A 12,585-nucleotide genomic window follows, 5' to 3' on the forward strand; every position below is an offset into this window, starting at 1 on the left:
CTGGCACCTTATAGACTAACAGACGGATTGGAGCATGAGCTGTCGTGGGTGAATACTCCAGTATGTCTGTTAGTCTATAAGGGCCACAGGACTCTTTGTTGCTTAGTATTATCGTAAAAATGAGTATGAGTTCTGAGTGACGGGGTGCTCTGGGATTCCTCACTGGCTGGGAAATCTCACTGGCCAGATTCCTTCACTTTGTCATGCTCTCCAATGGAGCTTCCCAGATGCAAACAGACAAGGTGAGCAAAGCGTTACCTGCAGGTTAGTAACAAGTCAGAAAGGGAGAGACCTAGAGGAAGAGGCAGCATATGCTCCTAGGATGGGTGTGTGTCTCACTTGCCACTAAGGCAGAGTCAGAGATGCTCTGTGTTCTTTGCCTGCCCCTTCAGAGCCTGCAGCCTAGTCTCAAGGAGCCAGAAGCACTCGTCAGCTGCCACTTTTACTGCACGTCCAGCTCTTTTCAATGGTCGTGCTTACAGCTTTTGCTGAGCTGCCTGTCAGTGCTTAAAGACAACTGGAATTGCCCATTTTATTCTTTGCATAAATGGAGTGCAAAGCTTCTAACCTAGTGCACCCCAGCGACAGGTCTGCCCCCAGGCCGAGAAGCGGGGGAGAGCCTGCATTTTCTGACTCCTTGCGACACAGATGGTCTGAACATGGGCCTCAGAGTTCTACAATGCAGCTAACAGCCCCCACATCCTCCAGTTCACACAAGTTAAGTGCAGTCCTTAGACTCCTGGCAAGTGGCCAACGTGGTCCTCAACTGGGAAAAATATGGCTGCTCCTGTCCTGTCCAAAGGTGGAAGATCCCGCAGAAAACATTACACATTACCAAGGCAGCTGCAGGCACTCCATGATGTAAGGCTGAGTTCAATGGTTCAGTGGAATCAGGATTTTAATCTGCTACAAGTGAACATGAAAAGAAATGGGATCCCTGCTCACTTTTGGGGACGGGAACATGTTCTGTGAAAGCTTGAAGCGAATCAGTTCTGCAGTTTAGGGGCACGAATCACTTAGAAACTAAACTTTTAAAAACCCATAAAGCTGGTTTTGAGCCTGTTTTGGATCCCTCCCACTTATAAATGACTTAATCTCACAGTTCAGACTTCCAGATGTGGATCTAAGCAAAATTACTAACTCTTCCTCTTACCACACATCCACTGCTAAGGCTATACCTACATCCATAGACCAAGAGAGACTCACAGGGGTGATGCATACATTGGAGCGTTTGTAAGTACGTTTGCAAGTCAAAATTAAAGTTGTTATTGGAACTTGTTAACACAGTTGTTAATCAAGATTTGAACTGTCCGAGTAAGAAAATATTTATTTAAATCCCCGGAATGGGTCATTTCCAGTCTCTTTCATAGCTACATTTTTGATGGTATTTGTTATCGTTCTGTATTTTGCATATGGAGTATTTGAAATTACTTCAGCAGCCTTTACTCTAAGCTAACATTTTCTTGGTGCGGAGTAATTATTACTAATGAACACAGAGTGTTTGATTGATTTGGCCTTGAACTGCCTGACACCTGCCTAAGTTGACACCAGTTAGAATGACATCAAGATTGCCAGATTCAGAAGATACAGCAGGAACCAGATTCACGGGGAAACATTTAGCAGTGTCAGAGAATGATTACAGAAACTCATGTGTCTCTTGAATGAATCCTGACAAGAAGTGAAATGTATACGAACAACCTGAATGGCCTTGTGCTTCAAGCAGACAGCAGGACAGAATTCTTCATGATTTCCAGTGTAGAGGGTGCACTGAATTTGGATTGAACTCAGTAAAATAAAGACTCAGAACTTCTGATCTCCTGCTCTGGATCACATTACTCTTTTGCTGCTCAGCTGGCCCATCAGTACGTGCTGGGAGAACAAAGCTTGGGGGAAAACGAGACCTGGGCATGTTCACAGAGGGACAAGTAGGGATGTTGCAGGTTCACAACGATTACAGCTTCAGTGCTATCTCTGACTCCATATACGTCTTTATAAGAACAATCAGATTCTTTATGGTTTCTTTTTTGGGCTTCCCTCATGTGGATCTAAAATACACTGAAGACTTGAAAGCAGCAAGCTCATCAGGTGACTAAAAATGTCTCATCTCAGGACAATAAGCTGAGTGAGTCACCATGACAGACCTGGCCTGAGAGCTCTCTACCATCCCCTGCTGCTCTGAAACCAAATTTACTTTTTCAAAATTGTTTTTTTGCAATTTAGGCCTGGTCTACACAACGCGTTTATACCGATTGTAGCAGCATTAAACCGATTTAATGCTGCACCCTTCCACATAACGAGGCCCTTTATATCGATATAAAGGGCTCTTTAAACTGGTTTCTGTACTCCTCCCCGAAGAGAGGAGTAGCGCTGAAATTGGTATTACCATATCGGATTAGGGTTAGTGTGGCCGCAAATCGACGGTATTGGCCTCCAGGCGGTATCCCACAGTGCACCACTGTGACCGCTCTGGAAACCAATCTGAACTCGGATGCACTGGCCAAGTAGACAGGAAAAGCCCCACAAACTTTTGAATTGCATTTCCTGTTTGCCCAGCATGGAGCACTGATCAGCACGGGTGGCGGTGCAGTCCCAAATCCAAAAAGAGCTCCAGCATGGGCCGTATGGAAGATACTGGATCTGATCACTATATAGGGAGACAAATCTGTTCTATCAGAGCTCCGTTACAGAAGACGAAATGCCAAAGCATTTGAAAAAAATCTCCAGGCTATGACAGACAGAGTCCATAGCAAGCACAGTGCTGCGTGACAAGCGTAACGGAGAGCCAAAGAATCAAATGGACGCTCAGAGGAAGGGAGTGGGGACTGAGGACTCCAGCTATCCCACAGTCCCCACAGTCTCCAAAAAGCATTTGCATTCTTGGCTGAGCTCCCAATGCCTGTAGGGTCAAACACATTGTCCGGGGTAGTTCAGGGTATAGCTCATCAATTTACTCCCCCTCTCCTCCCTGTGAAAGAAAAGGGAAAAAAATCGTTTCTTGACTTTTTTCAATGTCACCATATGTCTACTGCATGCAGCTGGTAGAAACAGTGCTGGGGCACTGAACAGCAGCATCCTCTCCCCTCCCTTCCCCAGTGGCAGACGGTACAGTGCAGTAGGACTGGTAGCCATCCTCGTCATCAGCCCGTGAGTGCTCCTGGCTGGCCTCAGGTGAGGTCGGCCGGGGGCGCCTGGGTAAAAATAGGAATGACTGCCGGTTATTCCCGGCAGATGGTACAGAACAGCTGGTAACTGTCCTCATCATAGCAACTGGGAGCTGAACTCCATCAGCCCCCCCCCACCCCTTCATGTCTAAAGAAAAGATTCTGTACTGCCTGGACTATCATAGCAGCGGCATGCTGCGCTCCTCTCCCCTCCACCGTTTAATGTCCTGCCTGGACTGTCTTAGCAGCTGGAGGCTGCCTCCCTCTCATTTTATCTCACTAAAAAGTCAGTGTTTCTTATTCCTGCATTCTTTATTACTTCATCACACAAATGGGGGACACTGCTACGGCAGCCCAGAAAGGTTGGGAGAGGAGGGAAGCAACGGATGGGGTTGTTGCAGGGACACCCCCTAGAATGGCATGCAGCTCAACACTTCTGTGGGATCTGACACAGAGCGGCTGTGCTCTCTGGTTCTCTGATACACTGGTTCTCTAGTACACTTGCCCCATATTCTAGACAGGACTGACTCTATTTTTTAGAAAAACCATAAAGGAGGGATTGACTTGGGAGTCATTCCCATTTTTGTCTTTGTGCCCCCGGCCGACCTCAGCAAAGGTCAGCCAGGAGCACCCATGACAGCAGCAGACGGTACAGAACGACTGGTAACCGTCATCTCATCGCCAATTTACACTGGCACGGCAGATGGTACAGAACGACTGGTAACCATCTCTGCTACCTTGCAAAGGCAAATGAATGCTGCTGTGTAACACTGCAGTACCGCCTCTGTACACATACGGTGACAGTGACAAAAGGCAAAACGGGCTCCATGGTTGCCATGCTATGGCGTCTGCCAGGGCAATCCAGGGAAAAAGGGTGCGAAATGATTGTCTGCCGTTGCTTTCACGGAGGAAGGAATGAGTGATGGCATTAACCCAGAATCACCTGCGACGCTGTTTTTGCACCATCGTGCTTTGGGATCTTAATTCAGAATTCCAATGGGCGGGGGCGACTGCGGGAACTATGGGATAGCTACGGGATAGCTACCCACAGTGCAACGCTCCAGAAATCGATGCTAGCCTCGGTACAGGGACGCACACCACCGAATTATTGTGCTTTGTGTGGCCGCGTGCACTCGACTTTATACAATCTGTTTTACAAAACCGGTTTATGTAAAATCGGAATAATCCTGTAGTGTAGATGTACCCTTAGAAAGGGACTATGCTCTGGTGTTCACAGAGAGATGAATAGATTCCAAGGCCAGAAGGGACCGTTGTGATCATCCAGTGTAACACAGGTCAGAGATCGGCCCCAAAATAATTCCTAGAGTAGATCTTTTAGAAAAATATCCAGCCTTGATTTAAAATTTCTCATGTGATGGAGAATCCACCACGACCCGTGGGAAATGGCTCCAATGGTTAATCACTTTCACTTAAAATTTTACACCTAATTTCTAGTCTGAATCTGTCGAGCTTCCATTTCCAGCCATTGGAGCATGTTAGACCTTTCTCTGCTAGATGGAAGAGCCCATTATTGAATATTTGTTCCCTGTGTAGATACTTACAGACTGTGATCAAATTACCCCATATCCTTCTCTTTGTTAAGATAAATAGATTGAGTTCCTGGAGTCTCTCACTCTAAGGCATAGGCAGAGGACTGGGTCGCTGATACTCTGTTCTCCCTACAGCACAGACTACAGAGAGAGTAGGAGACAGTTGGGATCTGGCCTGGAGGGACTGGGTAAGAATTTTGTTCTGCTTTTTAACCAGTGGATACTTGTCAAACACATTCTAGTTGATTGTCTCTAAACCTGGTGTCAAGTTTCTGAACTCGGCTTGGAGATGCAGGCAAGGGACCCCAGAGCTCAGCGAACTATTGCCTAGCAACGATCAATCTGCCATCCAGGAAGTAGCAACCTGAATCCAGGAGTGGTAATAAGGCTGACTGAGGGACTATAACTGGTCATGCATGGAGCAAGAGGAGCAATCCTGAGTGGCTAAACAAGGTTTCTTCCTCGAGTCACATTAAGCAGAGCTGTGACAAGCAAAGGCAGAAGATAGCGCAGAAGCAGCACCACAGCAGGAGTAGCCAAAGCGCAGGCCACTGGTGAAATGCTGCTCACAGCAACTTTCCTCTTTATACGGAGGTAAAGGCCATAGAGACTTCAGTTCCAGGCATGCACTTCTCCATCTTGATCTGAGTGGAAGGATGCTCACACTGCAAGCCTCACAGGCTCCCAGGAGAAAGTGGGAGCTGCAATCTACCTGGTTCTGCACCGGTGACGTCTGGCTGACTTGTACTCTGCTGGAATGGGCAATCTGAACGCAATGATTTTATTTAGCTAAATAACTCTACCCCCTTTTCTCCGGTGTTCCTGGTACTTGTATCCCTGCCTGCACGGGGTCATGTCCCCTAAATCACTGTGTGGGGCCAGGTGACGGCCTGAACTCACTGCCCCTAGCAGAGCAGCAATAGGAAAGCAAAATAAACTGCACACTGGCTATTTGCACCCAGGACAGCAATGGAATCTGCAGGGCACTCAGAGACATTGCAATACTGGATTCCAGGAAGCCAGTTACTAGCAATTTCAACACTCCACTAGTGGAGCTGTGACATGGCCAACTGGGCCCAGGCACACGCCGGAGTCTTGGCACGGTACTTACTTGTCGAGGCAGGCAACGCTGAGGCACTTTTCTGGGGGCTGAGGCTGCGTGGTGCTGTCACTGGCAGCGGCCGTGGTGCTGGGTTCATTCTCCTGGAGGATGGAGTCAATGAAAGTGGAGGGAGACAGGGGGGTTTCAACAGCAGGAGGGTTCCCAGGGCTGGCCTCCTCTATCTGGGGGCTGGGGGTGGGACTGGGGGGCTCTTCTTTGATACGGACCACAGGGCTGCTCCTTGGAGAAACAGAAAGAGAATGGTCACCAAGGCAGCAATGGTCTGCCAGTCCCTGCTCTGCATGGTACGCAGACAAGTCCCAGTGCCAGACGCTGGCTCCCTCAGAGAGCTGGTCCCTGAAACAGGATTAGCTAGAACTCGCGTGGTGAACTAAGGCAAAGTGTTTTCCTTGGTTGTGCCCTAGAGCAAACCCCTGGCCTCAGTGCCACAGGCTGCCAGGTGCTCTTTTTCCAACCCCCACAACTGTGACTTTGGTAAGTGAATCAATCTAAGACCAGGCCCACACAGATTTACTTGCAGTATAATTATTTTGCTTAGGGGTGTAATTATTTTCATAAATAAATAGTTTCATTGGTACAACCCTAGTATATATGGAGTTACCCCAGTATAAAGGTGCCATATGCCAAAACAGCTTATTCTCCTACCCTGTGGAATAAGCTATCCCAGTCTAAGCACTACCGTACTGATATGGATAGGAGTGGTATGTGTAGACAAGGCCTGAGATCCACTCTCTCCCTAAGAGCACTGGCGCTGCTTCTTGGATTCTGGGTTTTTATGCGAGGGATGATGGCTTCTCTGGCCAGCCCTAATTCCGCAGCTGGAAATCCCCTTCCACACCCAAACTGAGTGAATTAGGACATGAGAGGTTCAAATAGCCCCCCCCACCCCCCCGAAGGAACAGCAGCGAGACAAGAACAAATAAAAGGCCAATTAAGCAAACATATGGTCTATATTTAAGGGTGAGCGCTCCTGGCAGAGGTGTATGCAAGACAATAAATAACATTTGCGTGTGATAGAGCACTGCAGGGGGGGGCACCAACGCCAAGAATATACTGTTCTAGGAGATGAACAGGTGCTAAAGCACGGAGGACATTTCTTGCTGGGGAAGCTCAGGCCTCTGACACCTTGCTGGGCAGGGACGGCAGAGAATAGCAGCTTAAAGGCCGAGCTACAAGGGAACAGTGATGGAGGCATACAGGGCTAAGAACTGCCTCTCACACGTGCATGCAGTGCTCAGTGGAAATCACACACGCAGGGCTCAGGGTGGGATTTGGCTGAGTACCCATGACGACTCCTGTGTGCCTTGTGGCAGGAGACAGTCTGACTTTTCTGGGCTGGGACTGGCTGGAAACTTCTTGCTGTCCAAGGTCAGATACATTGGCTTCAGGTGCTCAGCCTCCCTGCCCTGCTATATGGTGATGGACCCAGTCACCATCTCTCCAAGGAGGAGGAGTAACTTGGAAAGAAAGGCAACTGCTTTTTAACCCCTGCCCTCCTACACTGGGAGCATGGACTGCCAAGGCGTGTGTTTACCCTGTCCCCACAGTCAGGAGTGCTGGTACTTCACTCATGCTAGTCACTGAGCAAGCAGGTCAGTGCTTCCTCATGGCCTGAGAGGACAGCCCGATAACTGTGCCAGAACAGCAGTGTTCAGGCTGCATCTACACTACAGATCTTCTCCTGGTCTAGCCCCGTCGCAGAGCTGCCCCGCAGACTGAGATCCGCAGCTCTCTGCCAGCGGAGGAACACCACCTCCCAGAACAATGGTAGCTACGCTCCAAGATGCACTCTTGTGTCGCCATAGCTGCGTCGGCACTGGGGGGTTTGCCAACCCAGCTGTAGTGCTAGATGTTGTGGTTTTTCCCACCCCAGTCCGACACAGCTTTGCCAGGATAAATGTTCAGTGTAGACCAGGACTCTGATTAGACCAAGGAAACAGGAGTGAATTTGGCATCTTCCATTAATCAAACAAAAGACAAACTAAAACAAGAACCTGTGGGGCAAGCAGTGTCCTGAGTAAGAAAGGCCTGAAGGACCTGGTCCGATTCCCTAACACAGCAGCTCCACGGGTGACACTGGTTTCTTGCTGCAGAGCCCCACACCTGAGCTGGTGTTCCATAATCCAAACTCATGCTCTCCACACAGATACCTTTCATCGAGACTGCCACTGGGGGACGCTGAGGGGCTGGACTGGGCTAGTTCCGTCACATCGGAGATAATGGGACCAGAGTTGGCTGAAGAATCCGGGGAGTACAGATTGGAGCCGCTGTATGCCGGGGAAGAAGCCTGAAATAACAATCAGAGCATTAGTGAAGTCATGTGACAGGCACATATGCACAGTCCCACTGCCAGGCACGCAGCCTGAGAGAGAGAGGCGCAGGAATTGCTGCCGTGTGTAGGAATACCGAGAGCTCCCAGCCCATTGTGAGGATGAAGACAGGGGTCCTACCTCAATAAAAGCCCGTGCTGGCAGCCTCCAGCATTCAAAAATCAGAGTGCTGCCCTAAAAATAATTAAACTGACTTAAAAATCATGAGATCTTTAAAGCACACAATATGTTGGGTTCTTTCTGGACTTTGGGCCTTTAGGGTTCACACATTTTCCAATTTTTCTCTGCAACCAAGAGAGCTAAAAGCTTCCTGTCATGTTTTGATGCCAGCTGAGAGTCTCACATATTCACCTGCCTCAGGGAGTTGGGGCTTTAAGAAATGCCAACGATTATGAGTCTTGCCATCAAACTGTGAGACAGCAACCCTGAAAGGCAATCCCATGGCAGGAGGGATTTACTAGTGAGGGGACTGAGTGAACCTGGATCCCCACGCAAGTGCACGAGTCTCAGTCAGGGAGTAAGGATGGAGGGGCTTTTCACTTAAGGCATCTTTCCAGCTGCTAAATAAACTCCACATCAAATTATGGACCAAATTCTGGCTGCCTGGTGCACACAGGCACACCCCGAAAAAACTGACAGGCAGAGAGGGACCTCGGCTTGTGTCCTGATTACCATACCCGCCAGGAGATGACCCATGAGCCCATTAACTCTCCTCCTTCACATCCCTTCTTGAGACCCCAAAGAAATCAGCCACTGCATGATGGCTAGGCTGGGGGCAGTTGGGAAGGACCGTGAGTCATTAGTTATCATGAGGGTATTTATGTATATAAACCTATGTCTATTCTGACGTCTCCCTCTCCCGCCTGTCTTCTTAGACTGTAACCTGTTTAGAACCAGTGTCACCTCCACCTGTGTTCATACAGTGTCTAGGCCAGTGGGGTCCCAGTCCTGGTCAGGCTTCTCGACACCCGCATAATATAAATATTAAACAACAGCTCTTTATTCTCGCTCCCTCATTACCAGGTGCTCAGATGCCTCTGTGTTGGTGGGAACCGTAAAAGTGTTAGGCAGAACCATGTGGAGCAGCCCCTCTGCCCCAGGCACTGCCCCAGGCAGTCCTTGGACCATGTGAGAGGTTTGTGTGCGTATGCCTCCTGACCTGGCAATGGTCAATGAGCAAGCCACAGTGTGGATGAGAACAATGTGAGTGAGGGCACTAGCACGCGGAACCTGAGTGCACAGTACAGGTGGCTCAGAGAAGCTGTCCACCCATCACTTCTGCTTTGAGTAGAAAGTCATAAACACTTGAGCTTGAGAGAAGATGGCCAGCTGCATTTCTCATAATTGGGACAATCCTGTAACACTTGTAACAGACTCCTGCTGGCTTTGCTTAAGTGTTTGCTGAATGCAGGAATAAGGACACATTTCAAAGGCGATAACAGGGCTAGGAGGGGTTTGGAACAGGAACACTGGGGGGTCTAAGCACAGGGTAGAATTTTTAATAGGGCTAGGGTTTTGGTTCTGTGGTGAAAAACTAGATCAGGTAACATACTCCATGGAGAGTGGTGTGAGTCTGCGTGTCTGGTGCACACACGCAAAGTTAATGCAGTAACTTTTCCCCTCTGGACACTCGGATTGTTCAGTGACATGAGCCTGGTGTTCAGTCTGCTGTCCCCACAATGCTGCCGGACAGCCACTATTATTCAGCTTCTTGGACACCTTTTATGCTGCTTTAATAACAGGAATCAATCTTGTGGAGGGTGGGAGGGGGCAGGGCTATGGGGTAGCGGAGCTGTTGGAAATGGATGCTAGTCTCTAACCATGGCTGTAAATCTCACTTCCAGCAGTACAATGTTCATAGCACAGCACCAAGAAGCGGACTGGATGAAAATGCTGCCTGGCAGTTTTGCCCAAGGAATACTGCCATTTGGCTCCCTAATGCTAGATTGGGGGGGGGAGGGGGCGCAGACACAGGCCCTGAGCGCAATTAGTGCAAACCCCATGGTGTGGGCACTCTGATTTAAAACAAACTGAAACAGGGCACCTCTGGAATCAAGAGTGGATGCACCAGGGGATGCACCAATTTAACTAATTACACTATCCCAGAGGCAATCAAAGGCACAAGCAGCAAAGAATCCTGCGGCACCTTATAGACTAACAGACGTTTTGGAGCATGAGCTTTCGTGGGTGAAAGCTTTCTTTCTGCTTTTACAGATCCAGACTAACACGGCTACCTCTCTGATAAAAGGCACAAGGGGATTGAGTTTATCACAGCTCCACCCAAAGGCAATCAACACTGAAGCCAATTAATTCTATCAGCAAATGAACTTGATTAGGGTTCTTCAGCTGTTAACAGAGGGAGGAAATCTCTAATTCCCACAGTGAGCCCAACCCCACCACATGTTTAATGAGACCCTGCACTCCAGGACAAAGGGCAGTTAATTATGCTCAGCCATTCAGGGCACTGCCATACCAATTAGATTTCAATCATGTGTGAATGTGAATAGGTGAAAAGGGGAATTCAAATACACAGGATCCTGTCTCTCTTTCTCTGGCTTAGGGGGGCTGCTGCAGCAGTGGCAATGTACATAGCTCTAGGCCTCGGAAGAGGGGAATGATGAAGGTGGTGGCACTGTCCATTCAAAAGAGAATTAAGGACGGATTGGTGGATTTGGGATGTTACTGCCTGGCAAGCTGTATGCTGAAGAGCCGCACCCTGCTTACTCTGCAGTAACGTGGGCAGGCAGGTCCACTGAAGAGAATCCTGTCCAGTACACCTTGGCCAGCGCTTGGTAGATGGGAGGCAGGACATCAAAGGGATGGATTGGAAAGGAGACAAGAATTAGGGGCTTTCAGGAATCCAACAGCAAATTAAAGTCCCATCCAGAAACTAAGCTAGGGGTCGGCAATCTTTCAGAAGTGCTGTGCCCAGTCTCTATTTATTCACTCTCATTTAAGGTTTCATGCGCCAGTCATACTTTTTAATGTTTTTAGAAGGTCTCTTTCTATAAGTCTATAATATATAACTAAACTATTGTTGTATGTAAAGTAAATAAGGTTTCTAAAATGTTTAAGAAGCTTCATTTAAAATTCAATTAAAATGCAGAGCCCCCCGGACTGGTGGCCAGGACCTGGGCAGTGTGAGTGCCACTGAAAATCAGCTCGCGTGCTGCCTTCGGCACCCGTGACATAGGTTGTCTACTCCTGAACTAAGCAATAACAAAGCTTCCCATGGGCCCCTCTGGGGGACCTGCCTGTGATGCACCCTGGAGCCAGGTAGTGGCCAAAACACCTGGCATCCAAACTCAGCAACGGAAGCCAAGGCCTGAAACAAGTGTCCCATGTCCAAAGCCACCTGTTGGGGGCTTTGGCTGGGTGACATTCCCCTCACACCGGGACGGTTACTGCATGTTCTGGGATCAAAAGGGTTTACTGACTGAGCACCAGAGACTTCCTCCACCCTTACACTCCAGTCCAGGCTACCCCTGTGGCCCCCCCAGGAACATCTCTCAGTTCTGACCACGGAACCCTGCTGTTCCAGGCCTGGTCTCACCAAGGCTCTACAATGCACCTCAATCCTGACGGCTGGTGTCCAGAGGACAAACCCGTTATGCGAGTGCATGATGGGTTGGCAATGGGAGCAAACATTCAGCAGGGAATTGTTTGAGATCAAGTGCTCTTTGTTTGTGACAAAACCCAAAGGTGAACCCAGGCCAGCAGCGCGCTAGGTGCTGATGAACTCGGAGAGTATGTCTGTTTGCATGGCGCACGTTCACTCCCGCCACGTTCTGCCTCGGAGTTAGCTACAGTAAAAATCCCTCCTGGGTAGGCTACAAAGCGCACCTGTCACTTCGATAGCCTGCCAAATAACACACACATCTCCTGAGCAAAGTGCAGTGTCAAGAAGAGGCCAGCTGCAGGAGCCTCAGATGACTCCTCTTCTTCCCCACACAGCTCTGCCGCTTCCCCTCAGGCCCAGGAGCACACAGAGCACTTACTGCGTATGGGGATGAACCGTGGACGTGCTCCAGGGAGTACTGTCGACTGTATTTAGGCATGGAATGTGCTGAACTGCTGTCGTTCAACATCAGGGGGCTGCAAGAGAAACCCAACACCCACAAGAGAGTTACAAAGCTCCAGGTGCTGCATCTCCCTGAGAACATAGGGTCAGACATTAGCCAGGTGACCCAGGACCCAGCATACACCTGGCTGCCCTGGGCGTGGAAACGCTGTGGCTGGCGGTGGGGTTTGGGGTCTGAGTCCAGTACTGCAGAGCAGGGACGCTACGGACATGCAACAAATCCAATGCATCACACTGTGGCTCTCCACAAACAGCAAAGCAAGTGGTGTGCCATTACTGTCAGTCTTCTGAACTCTGCTCTCTGAGTCCACAGTGTAGCTAGCACCTTATATGCTGAGGG

The 12,585-nt window shown here is 49.2% G+C and overlaps 1 protein-coding gene across 3 annotated transcripts in view; it reads right to left on the minus strand.

Moving 5' to 3' along the window:
* The window catches only part of HSF1 (heat shock transcription factor 1), a 108,251-nt gene that overhangs the window by 15,572 nt on the left and 80,094 nt on the right, over window positions 1-12,585 (minus strand). For all 3 annotated transcript variants that reach the window (XM_030554051.1, XM_030554050.1, XM_030554052.1), the window contains exons 7-9: window positions 12,163-12,259; window positions 7,985-8,121; window positions 5,823-6,053 (exon numbers count right to left, since the gene is read on the minus strand). In XM_030554051.1, coding sequence (XP_030409911.1) covers window positions 5,823-6,053; window positions 7,985-8,121; window positions 12,163-12,259 — 465 coding nt within the window. The remainder of the gene's footprint in view (window positions 1-5,822; window positions 6,054-7,984; window positions 8,122-12,162; window positions 12,260-12,585) is intronic.

Source organism: Gopherus evgoodei, chromosome 2 (genome assembly GCF_007399415.2).
Source record: "Gopherus evgoodei ecotype Sinaloan lineage chromosome 2, rGopEvg1_v1.p, whole genome shotgun sequence".
Classification (NCBI taxonomy): Eukaryota; Metazoa; Chordata; order Testudines; family Testudinidae; genus Gopherus; species Gopherus evgoodei.